The sequence below is a fragment of the Schistocerca gregaria genome, chromosome 1, assembly GCF_023897955.1.
Source record: "Schistocerca gregaria isolate iqSchGreg1 chromosome 1, iqSchGreg1.2, whole genome shotgun sequence".
Taxonomy (NCBI): domain Eukaryota; kingdom Metazoa; phylum Arthropoda; class Insecta; order Orthoptera; family Acrididae; genus Schistocerca; species Schistocerca gregaria.
The window spans coordinates 879,185,840-879,208,344 of record NC_064920.1 but is presented as its reverse complement, the minus strand read 5'-3'; the positions used below and the strand labels follow the sequence as shown (position 1 = coordinate 879,208,344).

The 22,505-nt window shown below is 39.8% G+C and overlaps 1 protein-coding gene across 2 annotated transcripts in view; it reads left to right on the top strand.

The window, feature by feature from the left end:
* Window positions 1-22,505, top strand: part of LOC126273387 (serine protease svh-1-like) — a 356,722-nt gene that overhangs the window by 45,906 nt on the left and 288,311 nt on the right. For both annotated transcript variants that reach the window (XM_049976948.1, XM_049976942.1), the window contains exon 2: window positions 18,890-19,487. In XM_049976948.1, coding sequence (XP_049832905.1) covers window positions 18,890-19,487 — 598 coding nt within the window. The remainder of the gene's footprint in view (window positions 1-18,889; window positions 19,488-22,505) is intronic.

The following is a 22,505-nucleotide window of genomic DNA, read 5'->3' as shown; positions in this document are numbered from 1 at the left end:
GTACGACAACAGTCTTCTTAGGATTAACCATTACACCCTGTTTAATGCATCAGCCTTGCACAATGTCCAATGTACCTTGTGCCATATTCCTAACTGTGTCAATAAGTTTGTAAAGTATTATTATGACAACTAAACTTCAGGTGTGCCTTATGTAAAAGAATTGACTGGAATTTAGTTCCTCAATGAGTTTGCTCACCACTAGATTCCACAATAAAGAGGTCAAAACTCCTCCTTGTGGACAACCTCTAATGGTGTTAATTACCATCTTTTCATTCATTATGGTGGCCTCTACCATCCTTCCTCTAAGCATGGCCCTAGTCCACCCACATATAGTGGTCCCTAGGCCATGACCCTCTGCTGCCCTAACCATGGAATTGAAGGTTGTGTTACTAAAGGCCCCTTTGATGTCCAGGAAGATGCAGAGGGGTATTTTTTGAAAGTGAAGTGCTTTCTCCACCCTCCCAATGAGTTGATGGAGAGCTGTCTCACATGATTTAGCTCGTTGATATGCGTGTTGGTTTGAATGTAGAGAAGCCCTAGTTAGCCTCCTCTCCCCAACATATACATTAACAGTTTTTCCAATGTTTTAAGAATGAAGGAGGACAGATTGATTGGTCCCATATCCTTGGCCTTGGTATGATCAATTCTCCCAGGCTTTGGAATAAAAACAACCTTCACTGTCCTCCAGGCATTGGGAATGATTCCTGCTGCTAGGCTAACCCTGAATAACCCACATAGGACTCTTATGAGATTCTCTCCTGACTGTTGCAGGAGAGCTGGAAATATTCTGTCTGGGCCGGGTGACGTGAAAAGTTGGAATGCTCCCACCGCTCATTAGATTGTAGAAGTTGACACACTCCTTGGCCGATTCCCAGTCCTCTCTTTGAGTGCCTGAGAACCATTGTCTCTGAGAGATTGCATTCTGGTCTATGTTATCCTCCAGATCATATTGAGGAAAGTGAGTCTTGAGGAGCAGTCCCGGCATCGCACGTGGTGTCTTTGTATATTCCCCACCCTCCTTCCTCAATGTATCTCCTGGATTAGTTAGTACTCTAGTGAGGATTTTGAAGTCTGGCTTGAGCAGCTGTGCCCTCCGCTTCCTCACAGAATGCCTTCCAGGATGCCTCTTTTGCTTGTCTATTTGCAGGTTGTAGTTGACAAGAGCCTCACAATATTTTGCCCATTATTCTTTATGTCTCACAAGGTTAAACAGTCTTCGTACCTGTTTTCCTTGCATTTCCAAGAGATCGTTCCATTAAGGCACACTCCTGTTTGTGCACTTCTTGGTGATTGTGCCGTTATCCTGGTATGAGGTCACTATGGCAGAGTTGACAGCCTCTTCTACCTCCTCAAACTCTACTGGATTTCTTATTGAGGTTTTAATTTCTGATAAGCTTAAGTCAAGGTTCTTCCTATATGTCTCTCAGTCTGTTTTCCTGGGATTCCTATAGGCTGTGATCTGTCTGATTCACATTTCATCTTTGAATTTAATATACATGTGGTCCGATGAGGCTGGCTCTAATGCTACATTACCTTGTTTGACATAGCTGCCCATCATAATGGAACCAAAGGTTATGTCAGTTACTTCTTCCATTCTGCTATTCCTGAATGTAGGTTCATCGCACCTATTCAGGGCCTCCAGTTTGTTAGAAAAGCGAAATTCAAGAAGGCACACACCTCTACTGTTGGTGTCCTCGCTGCCCCACACTAGGTTGTGGGCATTGGCATCACATCCATCCAACAGTTGGTCACCTTGCTGATGGCAAGCTTCTGTCAGTCTCCTCACCTCCAAAGGAGGAGAAGAACTTTGTAAAGAAGGTATGCTCAGGCCAAAACAATTTCCCTGGCGATACCTTCCTCACATTGCTGCATCCTGATGGTCACCAGGTCCCTGGACAGAAATCCATCATTGGCATGAAAGAAAATACATTTCTCACATAGATGTATGTTCTGGAGTTTCTTAGATTCGTAGCATAAATAAGCTTACCTCCAATGCCTCTGAGGCCCGATACACCATCTTTATATAAGTAGGGTTCTTGTATCAGGGCCACATCCACTTCCTGTCTCCCCAGGCAATGGCTCAGGGCAGCAGTAGCCCCTTTACTGTGCTGCAGATTAATCTGCAGCACCTCCAGTCTCTGTCTTGCTGCCATCATTGCCTTTGAGGTCTTTTTTTACCCTGACGGCAACCTGCAAGAACCCTAAAAACAATTTCAGGTCTTGCTCTCGCATCGCATTCAAGGACTTCTCTCCCTCCACCACTAGGGTTTGTCCTTCCGGTACAGCCTTACTCTCCAATCCTCTGTCGAGACTTTTGGTTCTGGGTCACTATTTCCTTGAACAGAGTCTTCGGAGAGACATCCTTAAGGATCTTTGGTAACCATATTGATACCTTTGTGGTCTTAAGATGCTCAGCTGCTGTCCTGAGCAGCAGCTTCTCATCCTTCAATGGGGGTATCATGGGTACCTTGTCCTTGAGCCATTCCACTGTATGCACACCCGCACAGACAAAAATGAGGGCACCGCAATCTGGATAGACCCTCCTGAAATTGGGTCTTGGACCAGCGTCCTCACCCTCCATCCCCCCTCCCCTAAATCTTTTCAAAGAGGGCCATGTGTATATCTCAAACAGAATGACCTCCTATATGCAGCTAGCATGGATTATGAAAATGTTGGTCATATGAAACTCAACTCTCACTTTTTCTTGCATGACGTACTGAAAGCTTTGGATCAAGGCAGTCAGATACATGCAGTATTTCTTGATTTCCAAAAAGCATTTAACTCAGCACCACATCTATGCTTATTGTCAAAAGTACAGTCATATTGGGTATCAAGCAAGATTTGCGACTGGATAGAGAAGTTTTGGTAGGGTGGTGCAGCATGTTGTCTTGGATGGAGAGTCACCGTCAGATGTAGAAGTAAGTTTGGATGTGCCCAGTGAAATGTGTTGGGACCCATGTTGTATATTAATGACCTTGCAGAAAGTATTAATAATAACCTCAGACTTTTGCAGATTATGCAGTTATTTAAAAAATGAAGTACTGTCTGAAAGAAGCTCCACAGATATTGTCAGATCTTGATAAGATTAAAAGTGATATGAAGATTGAAAACTTGCTTTAAGTGTTCAGTAAGATAAAATCGTGTGCTTCACAGAACAAACAAAAACAGTAGTATCCTATATGAATACTAGGGTGTAACCCTTTGTAGGGTTATGAAATGAAATGTTCACATTCGCTCGGCCATGGGTAAAGCAAATGGTAAACTTTGGTTCATTAGTAGAATAACGGAGAAATACAGTCAGTCTACAAAGTAGTTTGTTTACAAATAACTCACACGACCCATCCTAGAATTTTCCACTAGTGTATGGGACCCATACCAAAAAGGACTTATAGGGTATAGCTAAGGTATGCAGAGGAGGGCAGCATGAATGGTGACTGATTTGTTTGACCCATGTGCTAAATCTGCAGAGCAAGAACCAACTTTTTTGCCAACTTTGGTTTTTATTAAGGAAACTGCAATAGACCACCAACAGTAACACACTCTTCAAAACCAAAAAATCATTAAGGATAACTTCTGTGGGTCAGGCAAATAACAACTAATTCCTATAATCAGAGTTCCCTTCTCCCTTCGACTCTATACCTGTACAACTGTTCCACGTTGAAGTCGGCTGTTAGCAGCTGGTAGATAGTCTACACGACGGAAGCGCCGTAGCACAACCATTGCAGAAGAGAGGATGCCATACCTATGTGTTTGTTCTCAACTGTGGTACTTGCTTGTAAACACTTTTGCATTGGCCAGACTTTGCAGCAGAGTTGGCAACCTGCACCGCTGGCCTGTCTGCGATGATACTGGTGCAGTAGGCGTCTGTGGTGACTGCAGCATCATGGGATAGTGTCACAGAGCTACTGAAGAAACTGAAGCCGCAGACTCTTGAAAATAGACATAAACTATCTTGATAAGAACTGGGTTTAAATGATGACTAGGAGTATATTACAACAATATATTACAACCTCCTACATATTGCTCACTTAAGGATTGTGGAAATAAGATTAGATTAATTGCAGCATGCACAGAGGCATTTAAATAATCATTCTTCCACATTCTGTATGTGAATGGAATGGGAAGAAATCCTAATAACTGATATAATGGGACATACCTTCTTCCATGCACTTCACGGTGGTTTGTAGTGGTACATGTAGATATTGTGGCAAATTGTGTAATCCAAATTACAGCTTCCATTTGCAGCCTACAGCTTTAACTGGATGGAGTAAAGCCTGGAGGTGGTTGCTATTGTCCTGTTTACCACTTTGTAGCGAGTCACTATTGTATGGTGTACCACTTTTTACGAAGTTGATCTGACGCCTTCTGATATTATTTTCATCACAAATTTTCCCACACTGTACTGTGGTAATGCTATTTTCATTTATTAGGTACTTGAATTATTTTGAGGCCTATGGTCATTTTACAAACTTAACCTTCTTTTAGAATGCCTGTAGGTGTAACTTTTACTGACTCAATAACTTCAGGCGAAGTTTAATGATTGTGGAATATTGATAATATGATGGGTGATATTTGTGAAACAGTACAGCAGTTGATGAGTGTGGTTACTTTTCTGTCATGAATTCTCCTGTTGTCGAGCTGACATTTTTTGTGCAGGCCCATTAGTCCCACTCAGCCTTTGTTTAAGCTGAGGGTTTGGGTATGCAGAGAAGATCAGGACTGAACATTTATCTGTAAAGTGCCCTGTAGAAGAATGTCATTACATCGTGATCTCTTTGTAGGTGCCATGGATTTGGTATAGGTATTTTTTAGACATTATAAAACCCTGCATTTGGTGCCTGGAATCAATTAGGCTCTTAGGTTTGAAGAGCAATATGAAGGGACATTTAGTTTCTGTGCAGCAAATGTTCCTGCTCTGATGTGTATATTTTTTTATTTCTGTCACTCACCACTATTTTTCTGTTTTATGTGGCTCTTTATCACATTTCAAGACTGTTATAGTTTATTTTTGTTTTTATGGCACTGCAAAATGAGTTGACAGTAACCCAATGCCTTCGAAACTGTCCCAAAAACGAAAAATTTGCCACTCAGTTGTTACTATATCACCTTCATTTCTGTTATTTGTTCTTGATTTTTGTTTATTTTTCTTCTCTTTTTTGGAGCTGTCATATAATTTTACATGCTGGTAACACTTTGACACACGCACACACACACACACACACACACACAGGGGGAGAGGGAGAGAAAGAGAAAAAGAGAGAGAGAGAGAGAGAGAGAGAGAGAGAGAGAGAGAGAGAGAGAGAGAGAAGGGGGGAGGGGAAAAAGAGGGAGGGAGAGGATGCACTTGGTGCAAAGTGAGCAGTGCATCTACCTTGCATTTCTTGTGTTTTTTGTTTGGTATTCATACTTAATTTGCACCAGATTACTCATAGGAGAGTAGCCCAGTTTTCCCTTGTAAATTGATGGAAGTGGGCAATGTAACCTGCATGAAGGAGTTGTCTGGCGTCTTATGTACTAATCTTTTATGTCTGTTGATCAAATGGTGAAGACAAAACACTAAATGCAAACTCTACCAAAGCAAGTGAATTTGTGCCAAAATGATAACATTGTGTTTGTGTGAGACATATTCAATCTTTCAATTTCTTAGACTCATGTCTGCACACTGTGTCACCAGTGATTCATAAGGCACACTGTGGCCATGGAGGATCAGCATAACTTTGTGAGACACCCTGTAGTTATTTATTGTGACTTATTGGGGTGAACAGAGTGGGAAATTATCTGTTCAGTCTTCAATTTACTGACCTATGAAGCAGGATATAATACATGAACACAATCTGGTGACCTACCTTATCTCACACTTGTACTCCATAAATCCACCCACTCACCCTGTTACAGCCGTGGAACACAATTTATCCCTTATTATAGCTATACGGTGCTTAGATGTGGTACAAACATCAAATGTTTGTTTTCAACCCACTTCATTTAAAGATAAATACTAATTTGATACTGTTAAAACAATATTTTTGACAATTTGAAATTTTTCCATTCCCAGCAATGCGGATAGTATTAGCCTTAGAGAAAAGATGAACAAGGCATTTTTTATGGGAAATTTAATGTAGTTTTTACTGTCAAACATGTTTGCTAGAAGCCAATGTTTTTGAATTATTTGAGACAAACCTAAAAGTTATCTCTAAATGCTCTGCCCCCCTCCCCAACGTTCAGGATTTTTAGTATGTTGTTCAGAAGACTCCCACCTACCACTGTGCAAAAATTTGCAAGTACATGATTTTTTTCTCCTCGTCGATCTTTTTTGGTCTTCTGCAACTGCCTTATTAGTGGAAAGCTTTGAAAGCTGATTTTATAATTGTTTGATTATCAAATGGCTGTTTTCTTTGCATTATATCCATGGGTATTCAATCTTTATATACCACCTCCTCCTTTAAACTCTTGCTCACATTTACTAAACCAAACTGCAGAGGTGTGGGAATATCAATGTGTTTTGGAAAGGTGTGTATCCAAAAATAAGTTGCTGAGTTTGAGCATTTTAGGTCAAGGAGATGACTGGGCAATAAATGAATGCCTCACATTATAAGCATCTGTATAATATTAATACCGACTGGAGTGGCCCAACAGTTCTAGGCGCTTCAGTCTGGAACCACGCGACACTATGGTTGCCCCCCATATTCTTGTTGTAGTCAACAACAACATGTCGCTTTTGAACGATTCCCTTCTTCGAGTTTACATTTAAAAATGTATCATCATGGAAGGTGCTGACCATAACAATGTCTCTTTTGTCCTTCCATTTCATTACCATCTGCTTGCCTCTGTACCCTGTTATGTACTCCCATTTCTTAAGTTTTTCCTTTTTTATGAAGTCAGGGAACCCCTTTCTGTCTTTCCGCATTGTGCCGACAATGTCAGAGTTATTGTTGGTTAGTTTGTCTACCAAATCTGGACTGCTGTACTAGTTGTCAAGATGAATGCAGTGGCCTTTCCTGAGTAGATTGTGTACAAGCTTCAAAACAATTCGGGAGGTTATTTTTTCATCTGGATAGTGGCTACCATAATTAGTGTCATTTCCAGTGCAAACAATAAAGTCCCATATATACCCGGATCTGCTTTCATAGAGTTTGTACAATTTGATCCCAAATCTGCTACACTTTGGTGAAATATACTGTCTCCATCCAAGCCGTGCTTTCCAAGGCAACAACAATTCATCAATGGTAATGTTCCTTTCTGGCATGTATACTGTTCTGAATTTACGCCACAGATGCTTTGTAATGGGGTGAATTTTGAATAGTTTCCTGATAATAGTGCCTAGTAGGTCATATGAGGTATTGTCAGCAAAGTGGAGGAATTTTAATGAAAGATAAAACCGCTTTTCATTCATCAGTTTCCTGAAGAAAGGTGTGTCAGCTGAGTCTCTCTTTGAAAAGTACATCTTATGGTCTACTTTGTAAAGAATTCCTTGAAGTATAAGCATTCCAACAAGTGTTTTGTCCTCATCAAGTGTACTAACTTGCCATCTGCAAACCCTGGAGCATGCTGCTAAATTGGAATGAGAAGCTAGGATATGTTGTGCATATAAGTTCACCTGTTTAGCTTTTATTGTGCACAAAGCATCATCCAAAAAACACATAAAACAACCCATCACATCATATTGTTTTAGAGGCACAACTGTACCACTACTACCATTGAAAAAATATTGATTACAAACTGAACTAGCACACACAAATGCACTAGGTACCATCTGCTGCAGTAGTCTTTTGTCATCAGATGTTTCTGAATTGAAGGCACTTTCACTAGCCTCAACATTTTTACCTTGAAAACTTTCAGAACTGTCATTGAAATTATCGTCACTTTCTAAAAGCAGCTGCTCAATTTCTCAATCTGATATACGACTTCTTTTCGCCATTGCAAAAGATCACTTACTAACACGGCGGTAAACACAGACCCTCTTTTTCAGCTGCTTCACTGGACGCGTACTGTCAACACGCGCTCGAGTGGACAATGTTGTAACTAGCCTAGAACATGCTGTTTTACCTGATGAGAGCTAGTGGACAAAGCTCAACTAATACCACAGTCTCAATGGCAAGCCGATAATTCAACATTCCATTATCTACTAGCCACATAACCCAGTGGACGGATATATCCGTTCGAATCCACTGTTAATTAGTACGGCGGGGACATATATATCCAACATATCCACTTAAAGGGTTAAGGAAACAAGGTGCAACCAACTGCAGATTGTGGTGCACATTGGAACAAACAGTACCTGTTGTCTGTATTCTGAAGTCAAATTTGGGTCATTCCAGTGACTGACAGAGAAGGTTGAGAAGACCAGCCTTGCTCGCTAAGTTTTAATGAAACTCATAATTTGCAGCATTTTTCCAGAAGTGATCATTGAATGGAAACTTCGAAGGTTTAGTGACAGGCACTTCCTGGACACTTAGCTGTATGGTTGAGAACTGTAGTGTTCTTCTAAATGGGTCAAGTGTGTGCCATACATCAGGGTTGCTACTGTGTGTGTGGTTTGCACATGAGGGATTTCTGGTTAAGATGACTCTTCGTCCAGTTCAGATAAAGATATCTGTGCAAGATCCAAATAAATGTCCTCTACAGCAAGGAATATTAAAATCCCATTGATTAACTACCAAAGCATTCACCAAAGTGTCAAGTTCGAAGTGCCCCTAAAAAGCAGTGGAGCTTATGTAATACTAGAATAAGAAGGCTATTGAAAACCTGAAACTGATAACAGTGAGATTTTTGGGGAAAATTTAATCATATATCAAAAGTCAGGTAATGGTAATTGACGATGGTGTATTTGTCACAATAAACAAACTCAATTCTTCTGATACAGATATGTGAGGCTGTCTGGGCAAGATTCAGTTTCAAGTGTGGACACAAATTCCTAATTGGTCCCTTCTGTTGACCCCTAGACTCACCTCCAGATGTAACCAAAAACCTTAGAGAAAACCTAAGTTCACTAGTACCTGAGTTCCCCAATCATACCCTCATAATTGGAGAAGGCTATTTTGTAAGTGATGATCATGACAAAACTTCTTATGAAACATTACTAAGTATGTTTTCAGAGAATTACCTGGAACAGGTTGTTTGGAATCCCTCTCATAGAGGAGATATATTGGATCGTGTAGCAACAAACAGACCTGACCTCTCTGAGTATGTTCACCTAAAAACTAGTTTTAACCTCAAGACAATTGTAGCAACAATGATCACCAGAATACGAATGGAAGTTAAAACAAGTAGAAGAATTTATATGTTCAGCAAACGATATAAAGAGGCAGTGGTAAGAAACTTGAAACATTTAGCTCTGGAGAGGAGCAGGTAGAAGAACTGTGCACAGATTTAGAAGATTAGTTTACCATGCAATTGATAGGTATCTACCTGACAGAACGGTTCATGGTATGTAACCACTGTCAAGAACTGAGAAAGAAACAGTGACTAGTGCATAGTAAGTGCAAAACAAGGTTGGTTAATTAGTTACTTTCATGTTCCATGGATCATTTGCATGATAAATTGTAATGATGTAGAATGAGTCATTTTTCAAAGAAATCACAGTTTAGTTTTTAAATATGACTACATGCTGAATATTTATAGAGGGGATTTTTTAAAATATCTACCGATATGAGTTAGTAATTCCTAAACAAGATCATTTGTGCTCATTACAGAAGTAGAAGTTCTTCTACAGAATAGATGGAGTTGTCAAGGAGAAACTTTTTTAGTTCGATTTGAAATTTTACTTTGGTACCTCTCAGACATTTTATATCACTGGCTAAGATATCGAAAATGCAGCATTTTGCACCCCTTTCTATGCTCAAGAAAACCTTAAATGTGGAGTAGTGAATGTCATTTCTCTGCTAGTATTGTAGTTATGTACATCACAGTTCCTTTTGAACTGTACTGGATTATTTACAACAAACTTCATAAGGGAATAAATGTACTGTGAAGGGATAGTCAGAATGTCCAACTCTTTAAACAGATGTCCCAGACTATTGTGGATGTACACCACATATTTCTCTTACAGCATGTTTTTGAGCAATGAAAACTTATTTTTCTTAAAGATGGATTATCCAAGAACTTTATTGAATTAAAATGTGCAAAATATGTCAGGTTATTGATTTGTCTGTCCCCAAGATTTGCAATGATTCTAAGTACAAATGTGGCTGAAATAAATTGTTTTAGGAGTTCCAAAATGTGTTTTTTCCAGTTTGAATTTTCGTCAATATGAGCACATGAGTATTTTGAAGCTCCCACACTATTTACTGTTACCTCACCATGGATTACCCTTATCATTTGTGTAGTACCGTTAGATGTGCAGAACTGAATGTATTGTGTCTTTTTAAAATTGAGTGTGAGACCATTTGCGGAAAACCAGTCAATGATACATAGCACAGGGCTATAGGTAGGATAGGGAGATGCTGAATGAAACACATTTGGCTGCCAACAAGGCAGTGCATGAAGCCTTAGCAGAACGTTATCAAAAAATCACTCACAGAACCCAAAGAAATTCAAGTAATATGTAAAGCTCATTAGAGGTACCAAATTCAGTATACAGACACTTGAGGATGAGACAGGGATTGAAATTGAGGGTAGCAAAGCAAAAGCAGAAACACTAAATTCATTTCCAAATGTTCCTTTAAAAATCAAAATCCAGTGTTTTTGCTCCTATTTAAATCTCACAACACTGCATAGATAAGTGATACAGATACCAGTACCAGTAGAATTCAAAAACAGCTGAAATTTCTAAAATTAAACGAAGCTCCACAGCCTGATGGAATCCCTATCAGATTCTATACTGAATTTGCAGCTGAGTTAGACCCTCTTTTAATTATAATCTACTGTACATACTTCAAATAAAAAACTGTGCTCAGTAGTTGGAAGAAAGCACAAGTCACACCCATCTCCAAGAGGGGTAGAAAATATGATCCACAAATCTGCTGTCCAATATCCTTGACATCCATTTATTGTAGAGTCTTGGAAAATATTCTGAGTTCAACCACAATGAAGTATCTCGAACAGAATGACCTTCTCTATACCAACCAGCATGGATTCTGAAAGCATTGATTATATGAAACCCAACAAGCACTTTTGTAACATAATATGCTGAAAGCCATGGATCAAGGCAGTCAGAAGGACACAGTATTTCCTGATTATTATCAAAAGTATGATCATATTTTGTGTCAAGCAAAATTTGTGACTGGAGTGAGGATTTGTTGGTATGGATGACACAGCATGCTACTTTGGATGGAGGGTGATTGACAGATGTAGGGTTAACTTCAGATATGCCCAGGGAAGTATGTTGGGACCCTTGCTGTTCGTGTTGTAATATAATGATCTTGCAGACAATATTAATAATGGCCTCAGACTTTACACAGATGATGAACCTATCTGTAAGAAAGTGCTGCCTGGAAAAAACTGCTCAAATATTATCATAATAAGATTACAAAATGGTGTGAACATTAGAAACTAGCTTTAAATGTTCAGAAATTTAAAATTGTGTATATTTCTGGGGCACAATATCAGCAAGTCTCCATTGGATAGGTCAGCTCATGCAAGTACCTGGGTATAACAACGTGTGAGGATATGAAATTGAATGAACACACAGGCTCAGTTTTAAGCTAGATAAAGCAAATAGCAGACTTCACTACATTGACAGGATACTAGCGAAATACAACCTATCTACAGTGTAGACTGCTTATGAATACTTGTGTGACCCATACTAGAATATTGGTCAAATGTGTTCCACCAGTACTCAGTAGAATGAACAGCATACAGAGAAGGGCAGCACTAATGGACACAGGTTTGTTTGCCCTTTTGAAGAGTGTCACAAATGTGCTCAAAAGTGGAACTGAGAGACACTTGAAGGTAGACACAAGCTGAACTGAGAAAGTCTACTTAGAAAGTTTCATAAACCAGCTTTAAATTGTGAATCTAGGACTACAATACAACTCCCTATGTATCACTCCCATATTGATCATGTGGACAAGATTACCTTAATCCCAGTGCACATAGAAACATTTTAACAGTCATTCTTCCCACTCTTAACACATGAATGGAATGGGAAGAAGCCCTAATAACTGGTGCAAAGAGAAGGCCCCTTGTGCCATGCATTTCACTGTGGTTGGTTGAGTGTGGATGTAGATCTAGATGATGTGGCATGTGATGTCATATGTGTGCAAATAGAGTGTAGAACAATGACATTACATGTTTTGTAACTATTTTATTTTTTGGAATGTACATTTTGTGGAGAAACTGATTTACAGTATAGCCTGAGTTCTAGGTTAGTTTAAAAGATGACAGTTTTGTTGTGAGTTGGTGAAGCCAATGAATGTGATCACAAAACCTTAGTTGTAGTGACATACTGATCTGTAATACATCTCTAATCAAGTTGGCATAAATTGATCCCTTATAGTTGCTGGGTGCAACAGGTTTACATGCCTGCCACAATCAGTCACGTAATACAATTTTGTAAAAGTCTCTGTGGCAATGTTTCAGTGCCCTCACAGCTCTATAAAGTGCTATGCTTCTCACCTGCAGCTCTTTGAGCTTCACAATTAAAAACTGGCAACACTGGTTCCAGCTGTCATCGATCTTCTTATGCTGTCTCGAATGTAGATTAGTTTAAAAGGTGACAAATTGGTTATGTATTGGTGAAGCCAACAAATGTGATTATGATATCTTATTTGTGGTGACATACTGATGTGAGACATACCCTGAGTTTAGGTTGGGTTAATGATGATGGTTTGGTTGTGAGTTGGGAAAACCAATGATTGTGCTGTCATGAGAATATCTGTAATTCTTGTTATAGTGTTGGTTGTAGTAGGCATAGATTTCAATGAGTCATTTATGTCCACCATTTTCATGATGTTGGTCAAACCCAACAGTCAGTTTTTCAAGCGTTTCATTTAACTTCATCATTAACATAAAAGTGGCTTACAAAGTTAATACACTAGTGACACAAATACAGACAGCAAATTAAATGTGTCCAAATGTTCACAGATGTATAATGCATAGCTCTAGAAGTACAAAAATATACATTTTTGTAATCACATTTTCTTTGCTTTTTTATGTTTTAAGTAAAAAGTTCACTTATGTCATAACCCTTCAGTTCTAATGCAGTGTTTTTGATCTCTCTTTTGTATGAATTAATCAATGACTTGCTGATGTACTGTAATAAGAGAGTTTGATTTATTTGTATAAAAAGCATTTCTGTGTTTTGCATAGTTACAATTGATTAGTATTATGTGGTGTTTTTCCCAGCATTGTCAATACACTGGACAAAAGATTGTGCTGTGTTTCGCATAGTTAAAGTTGAGTAGTATTAAATGGTGTTTTTCCCAGCATTGTAAATACACTGGACAAAAGATTTGTTCACCCCAGCTGGCAATATCCCCATAACATTACATAAAACTTTCTCTGTCCTTGGTAATGGCCACTGTTCAGTGAGGAAGAGAGTCAACAAGTTTGTTCAGCTCTGCTATATGCATTGAGGCCACTCATTAATGATACCATAGAACAACAAGATTGCTGAAATGTGATTGCTTTGTTTCACCTACAGTTCCAATTAGTCATATAGAGATTTTCTAAGGGATCAAAATTGGTTGAGTTAACCATCTAGTTGCGTTATGATACACATTTGTTGGTCATAGTAGGAAAGTATGTTTGTCACATTGTGAACGTGGTTGTTGTCATCTTGAAAGATGGGAGTGGCCCACAGCACATTTGTTGCAAAGTTGTGTAAGAGAAAACAACAGCTGCTCACCAATAATGTTGACATCCTTGCTTCTATTCACAATAACCTAAATGAGCAGGCCCAAGTTGCAATACAAAACTGTACTCCCAAAACATCACAGAATCATTACCTTAATTACACACTCTACACTATAGAGACTGAATGCCCTATTGAGTAGTCATTGCCCTTGACACATTGTGTAATTTGAAAAAGAGTCAAAATCACAACTCATGGGTCACAGTACATCTCTCAGATCAAGTACTGTTCTGTTCCATTATTGTCTGATATCATCAGTGACACACGGCTGTAAGCAATGGCCTTTGCTAGGTATCCAGCTCCAAATGTCCACTGATTGCAGTTCCTGTCAAATTGTTCACTCAGAAACTGGTTGAGGTAGACCCGCATTCATTGACAGCAGCAATTACATTTGGGTTTGAAATCGATTGTCATTGAAAAGGTGTGAGATTTGTTTCTGATCCTTGTCAGTTAAGGTCACTTAATGACCACTGTTCTTACACCATGTAACATGAGCATGAGTAGTACATGATTTTTATAGACATGTGAGACAGTCCACACTAATACTTTAACAACTCAGGAACCTCTTTCACAGTGTGGTCATGGACATGTTTAAAAACATGATAGCTCATTTCTGAAAATGTAATATGATCGGACAGGTAAAAAATCATCTCACCAAGAACACACGTATAAAAGGTATTATGTATGCAATCTTTCGGAGCCAGTGAGTCCTTCTTCTGGTAGAAGGAAGAGGGTTGAAGGAAAAGGAACAGTGAGGTTTAGGAAAAGGGGTAGAGTTTGGAAAAGTCACCCAGAACCCTGGGTCAGGGGAGACATACCGAATGGGAATAGTTGGGAAGACTGATTGTTGGGGATTGAACCAGTTGAGATTTAAGAACCTGAGAAAAGGGGAATATGCAAGAGAGAGATTATGCTAAAACACATGTATGAATTAATAAGAGCAAAAAGCTAAGCACATTGTATGTTTTAGAGGTGGGAGTGGGGTGGAAAAAAATAATTGGGTTGGAAAATGAAAGATGTAGAAAACTAAAATGGAGAGAATAAAGGAGTAGTTAATGTGAAGAAATTCTGCAACCAAATAACTTAGCATAAATTAAGGACAGGTTGGTGGCAAGAACCAAGAACACATTGTAGTACCAGTTCTCCCTTGCAGAGTTCTGAGAAACTGGTGTATGGGGGAAGAATCCAAATTGCACATGTGGTGAAACATACACCAAGATCACAACTGTCATGTTGTAGTGCATGCTCTGCGACAGGATATTGTGTGTTATCAGGATACACCCTCTGCCTATGCCCATTCATTGTAACTGTTAACTTGGTGGTAAGTGTGCCTGCTTAGCTGAGTGGTAATGTGTTTCCCTACCACACAATAGGTCTGGGTTTGATTCCCGGTCAGGTTGGAGATTTTTTTCACTTGTAGAATGGACGTTGTGTTGTTCTCATCTTCGTTTCATCACCGACAAGCAAGCTGCCCAATGTGGCATCACCTGAAATAGGACTTGCAATCCAACAGCCAGCCTTCCCCAAATGAGGCCTCTTGGGCATCAGTGCTACATAATAATTTCATTTTCACTTGGTGTTAGTCATGTCAGTGCAAAGGCCAAACAGTGTTTACATAGGAGCTAGTATATGACGTGTCATTTTGTAAGTGGCTCTCCCTTTGATAGTATATGTTTTGCCAGTTAAAGGGTTGGTATTGGTGGTGGTAGGAGGGTACACAGGGCAAGTTTTGCAGTGGGGACATCACAGGGGTAGGGACATGGGTACTGAAGGAGCATGGGGTCTGACAAGGATATTGCAGAGATTAAGAGGATGACAAAAAGCTTTTCTAAATGTGGTGGGAAAAATCTCTGACAGAATGAGGTCTGCTGGTGGGAACTGGCACTACAACTGGTCCTAGGGTCTTGCCACCCAAATGGCCTTAATTTACATTAATTTATTTGGTCTCAGCATTTCTTCACAGTAACTATTCCTTTCTCCACTCTGTTTTAGTTTTCTACATCTTTCATTTTCTGACCTGTGTGTTTTTCAGTGTCCCCCTCCCACCCCTATCACATACAATGCACTTAGCTTTTTTTCTCATTAACTCATGCACGATGTTCTAGCCATAATCTCTATCTTGCTTATTACACTTTCTTCCGCCTTTCAGCTCTCAAGTTTTTGAATCTTGCCTGATCCAGTTTCGAACAGTCAGTCTTTCCTTCTCATCCCATCCATTAAGTCTCCACTGGCCCGGGATACAGGATGACTTTTCTAATCTCTACCCCTTTTCCTAAACCTCACCAGTCCTTTCCCTTCATCCCTCTTCATTCATCTTCAATCCTTCTGTCAGAAGCCAGAGCCACTGCCTCTGAAAGCTTGCATCCGCAGCTTGTGGTCTCGCGGTCGCTTTCTCGCTTTCTGAGCGTGGGGTCCCAGGTTTGATTCCCGGTAGGGTCAAGAGTTTTCACCTGCCTCGAGATCACTAGGTGTTTATGTTGTCCTCATCATTTCATCATCATCATCATGAAAGTGGCAAGATTGGGCTGAGCAAATGTAATACCTTTTATATGTGTGTTACCCTGCTGCTGCTTGGTGAGTAGATCTTTTTATCTGTCCAGATACATTATGTTTTCAAAAATTCATTATTTTCATTGATATGATAGCTCATTTCTGCCACTCTGTCACAGCTCCACATCACCTGACCTTACTATGCTGATACCATACAATGAAGTGCTGCACATACCACTTCACTGACATGATGTACATTAGTGGTGGAGGGCCACATGACTGGCAGTTACCTATTCTGCACCACTCATAGTCCTCCAGTGCTCCTTTAAAAGGATGACTAATATTTTGACTAATGGGTGTACTTGTTTCACGTCTTATTCTGTGTACTGTGTCTTTCGCTTTGTAGCTGTGATTGTTCCCACTGATATGTTTTACATATTGCATAAGAATTAATTTGAAGAGTTTTAAAACTGGGTCTGCAATTTTCACATTATATTCTTAGTTGTAATCTATGATATAGGGTATAGTCACCAAGCTAATGCACAACTTTGAGCAGTGATTCTTGTCCATTAAAATATTTGTTAATGTATTCTGTTATGTAGCAGCAGAATGTATATTTGAGGAGATACTAATTGTGTGGAAATCCATTTTCCAGCATCCTTATTTAATATTCTTGTAATTTTTCTACACCACTCCAGATGAGTACTGAGAAGCTTCCTTTAACATGATCGTAGCCTTCCTTCATCATTTTTGTCTTGAATAGTGAATTCAGTATCTGTAATGACCACTTTGCCAACACACAGGAAACTATTATAGTTAACAATTAAACTACAGTGATTTGATACAGACTTTTGCAACTCCTCCTATCTTGACTTTAACCCATATTTATACACTGCAGTGCCAAAGAAAATGGTATAAACATGTGTATTCAAATACAGAGATACGTAAACAGGCAGGATATGGCAGTGTGGTCAGCAACACCTTGTTGTTGTTGTGGCCTTCAGTCCTGAGACTGGTTTGATGCTGCTCTCCATGCTAATCTATCTTGTGCAAGCTCCTTAATCTCCCAGTACCTACTGCAACCTACATCCTTCTGAATCTGCTTAGTGTGTTTCTCTCTTGGTCTCCCTCTACAATTTTTACCCTCCAATGCTAAATTTGTGATCCCTTGATGCCTCAGGACATGTCCTACCAATCGATCTCTTCTTCTAGTCAAGTTGTCCCACAAACTTCTCTTCTCCCCAATCCTGTTCAATACCTCCTCATTAGTTATGTGATCTATCCACCTACATAAGACAATAATGTCTGGCGCAGTTGTTAGATCGGTCAATACTGCTACATTGGCAGATTATCAAGATTTAAGCGAGGTTCAACATGTTGTTACAGTTAGTGCATGAGCGATGGGACACAGAATCTCTGACATAGTAATGAAGTGGCGTTTTCCCCATACAACAATTTCACGAGTGTACCATGAATATCAGGAATGCAGTACAACATAACATCTCCAATATACTGTGGCTGGAAGATCCTGGAGGAATGGGACTGATTATGACTGAAGAGAATCATTCAACGTGACAGAAGTGCGGCCCTTCCCCAAATTGCTGCAAATTTCAATACTGGGCAATCAACAAGTGTCAGCATGCAAACAATTCAACAAAGCATAATCAATAAGGGCTTTCAGAGCTGAAGGCCTACTTCCATACCCTTGATGACTGCATGGCCCAAAGCTTTACACCTCACCTGGGCCTGTCAACACTGACATTGGACTGTTGATGACTGGAAACATGTTGCCTGGTCAGATGAGTCTCATTTCAGATTGTATCAAGCGGATGGACTTTTATGGGTATGGAGAGAACTTCACGAATTCATGAACCCTGCATATTAGCAGGGGCTGTTCTAGCTGGTGGAGGCTCTGTAATGGTGTGTGTGGTGTATGCAGTTGGAGTGATATGGGACACCTGACACATTGAGATACTACTCCGACAGGTGACACATGCGTAAGTATCGTGTATGATCACCTGCATCCATTCATGTCCACTGTGCATTCCGACGGACTTGTGCAATTCCAGCAGGACAAAGCAACATCTTACAGAATTTCTACAGAGTGGTTCTAGGAACACTCCTTTGAGTCTTTACACTTCCACTGACCACCAAACACCCCAGACATGATCATTATTGGTCATATCTGGGATGCCTTCAATATGCTGTTCAGAAGAGGTTTCCAGCCACTCATTCTCTTAAAGATTTGTGGACAGCCCTGCAGGACTCAAGGTGTCAGTTCCCTCTAGCACTACATCAGACATTAGTCCAGTCCATGCCACATCATGTTTCAGCACTTCTGCATGCACACAGGGGCCCTACACAATATTAGGCAGGTGTGCCGGTTTCTTTGGCTCTTCAGTGTATGTGGCTGTCCATTTCATTTGGAAGCCAGTTCAAAAATGTGATATTTGTATTATATTTGGAAGTGCCTTTTCTTGCAGTTATTCATTTCAGTTTTATGTCTGTCTCAGTATCTGTGAGAAAGATTTTTGTTCTTTTCGTATACATTCTTTCTGATTGATTTGGCCTTCATGTATTTTAGTGTAACTTTTGTTTTTTTCTTAACAGATTTATGTACCTGGAGAAGACATAACAGATGCATCTGTAGAAAAGAAAAGTCAACTGCATATTAGAGACTCTGTTCATTCTTCCAACGTGACACAATTCTTTTATGTTGACCCAGCAAATAAAAGACGAACGCCAATTATTGTCCATAGTGAGAAAAGTAAACCTAAAAGATTTTTCCGTGAATGGTCCAGTCCTCATTATGGATCAACAGAACCAACTGTTGAATATGACAGTATGAATCATAATTTTGAAAATAAATATTTGAAAAACCAGAATGGGCCAGAGTATGCAGAAACAAAATCTGTCAGAATGTTTGTGGCTGAGGAAGTAAACATCAATAATGTATACACTACACCTTCACCAACAGAAGATGATACTGTTTTTAGGAATCAGATGCGACCATTTTCTGACTTATGCCCTCACAAGGCAACAGGACAGTTTCCTTATAAAGCAGATTGCAGAAGATTTGTAAATTGCTGGAAAGGAAGAGCATTTATTCAAGTTTGTGCACCAGGGACGTTATTTAATCCTGAGACTCTTGAATGTGATTTCCCAGGAAAGGTAAAATGCTTAAAATATCAACATGATGCAGGATCAGGTAAGGATTATCTGATTTCTAGTCTTTTGCATGACATTCACAATTAGAATTGTAATTGTAAAGCATAATTGTTATTTGTCCAGTATGATCAAAATATCTATGTGATGATAAATCACTATTCACCAAATAAAGGTGGGACCTGAACAGTAAACAGGCGAACAGATAAATACAATCAGAGCTGATCTTTTGGTCAAGTTGCGCTCTCTCTCTCTCTCTCTCTCTCTCTCTCTCTCTCTCTCTCTCTCTCTCTCTCTGTTCTTCCCCCCTCTCTCCCTGCTTCCCTCCCTCCCTCCCCCTCTCCCCCTCGCCCTTCTCACTCCTCTCTCTCTCTCTCTCCCTCCCTCCTTTATCCCTCCTTTGACCCCCTCCCTCCCCCCCTCTATCTCCCCCCCTTTCCTTCTCTGTCTCTCTCTTCTCTCTCTTCTCTCTCTCTCTCTCTCTCTCTCTCTCTCTCTCTCTCTCCATCTCCCTCTCCCTCCCCCTCTTGCTCCCCATAGATATGGGTTGTTTGCAAACTAATGTGTCCAAAGGAACAGTTCATCAAGATAAACAGAATGTGCAAGGAATGAATTCTGGAAATGGTCAGTCTCATTCCCACAAAGGCACATCGGTCAGTCTCGTTCCAGCCTTGGCTCCATTCCTGTTGGTCTCGGTCTAGGTCGTGACTTTCTACTTATAGTTCCCAGTTCTGTCTTTTTGTGAACTCTGAACTTCTGGTTCTTTCCGTATTCTGTTTAGTGTCCACAACCGGTAATTAAAATGTGTTTTATAATGACATAAATTACATAAAAATTATGCAGTACATAATACATACATCTTTTCATGTAACAAAACGGCATATCGGCTTACTTCAGTATTTCGATAAACAACAGAAGAAATACTTGTAAAAAGGCAAGATTTTTTTTTATTACACATGCAAAGGGAGTCGGCACAGCACACACGAGTGGCCATTTTCTGTCTTTTTTTGATCCAAGGTAAGAGAGCATGTTCATTGTTATGAAAGGTAGACTGACTTACAACCAAATGAAGTCCACGCTCCCTAATCGAGAGTCTGGTGTTGCATTTTGTAAAGAGAGTATGATAACTTCTACAATATTATTTCAGTGGTACAGAGTGGCACACGAAAAATTGGCCCCAAGTACTAGACTGCTCATTGTCGCTCACCAATTGTCATCTATTGTTTCGAAGTTGTTGTTTGCTTTAACCTTTTTGCTATTTCTTCACTGCGCAATTATTAAATGTTTGTCTATTCTGCTTGTAGCAGTCAACAAATCATGTGTAATTGCAGTCTGTACTAGGGGCCGGTTATTCATGCACCACCTTATATTGTTTCATTGCAATCTGCCACATAAAACTACAGTTGGCTAAACAAGAGGTTTTGCACAATCACGAAAATTACAAATGTGTGAGAATTCTGTTGTGAATAAAAACTCTGTATTCCAGTAGGGAGGCAAGTGCCCCCTCTTGGCGCCTTCCATCTCCTGTCAACTACGCCACTAATTTTCAATTTTTCATGAGAAACTTATACCAAGCACAAATGAATGGTGAATGGGTAAAAATGAATGGTTCCCAAAAAAGAGCGATCACTAGTGAACTAGTTCCCAAGGATGAACGAGTTTGCCCATCTCTATCTCCCCCCACTGTCTCATTCCGCAGTGCAGCCCTCTTTAGAAGGAAGGCACCTTGTTACCTTGTGGCCTAAGTTGTAACTGGTCTGTGATAAGACTTTCTGTGGTTTATATTTCATATGATGAAAATATTCAGTATCAGAAGGATGTAACTAATTAATTCTTAATACCTAAAGCTAGTATAGGACTTCACAGTAAACATGCTTCACTAGCAGAGGTGAGAGCATATCTGTGCCAGGGAGCAAGGTGGGGAGACATGTGTAAATGAGGAAACTGATCGTAGAGAAATGCTTGGAAAAATTTAGACTGTCGTTACATTTGCTGTTGCATTACAGATCAATTACTTCAAAATGCACAGCAATGTGTTTTGGGTACTGGAAACTATTTCATTTTCCCATTCAGCTACGCTATGGTTCCTGATATTTCCCCCCAAAATGACAGGAGCTCTGTCTGTATACACGTAAACTATTAAATTCTGTGACAAACCTACATTTTGTGCACTTTCTTCAGTGTTGCTTAAGGTGTCACATCCAGCTCTGTGCCTGCAATATCCACACATTCATAGAGCACTAAGAAATATGTAACAAACTACGAACTACAAAGGTTTTACAAGCTAGCTCTGAATGTCATCTGCCAGAACCTGTGTGGGATGCACGACTATGTTGTCTGATAACAGCACCTTTCGAAATTGTTTGATCTGCAGTGGACATAAATGTTCAGCTGCAACTATCCAGTACCATCTATCTATTCTGTTAACAGATTCCCCACGCAATCACTTCTCATAGCTCCAACAGCTTTTCACCATATCCTCTCATCATTTAGTTTTGCAAGGACATGTCCACTGCAAACTCCTCAATCTGTTATTGTATTTGTCAACAGAGATTCTGTCCTTTCTGCCTACCTTTCAAAGTGGCATTCCATTGTGTACCAGTTCCACACAATATCCTGTTTGATACCTATAGCACTTCTGTTCTCAGTCCTCCCCCTCACGCAACATTCCTTTTCAGATGATCCAGTAAAGAGCTATTTCATAGACTAGCTCACTATATTCAATTGTTGTCCTGTTACAGGCATTCCACATCCAATGAAGAATGGAAATGTGTGAATACAGCTACATACCATCATTGCTGCAAATATTGATCAGCTTTCTACATGTACAGTGAAACCTCTTTGTAAAATTCCTCCACATAATGTTTTTCTCTATGTTACATCCACCTTTTCTGGTCCTGACAAAAGGCACATATGCACAATGCTAAAGTTTCCTCTTTAGTACTTTTCCTCTGTCCAATGATTTCCCCCATCTAACGCTCATAGTTTTGGAGCCATATCCAATTATTTCTGTCTTTGTAGCATTTAAGCCACTGGTGTCGATGCTTTGTTTTCCATTCTG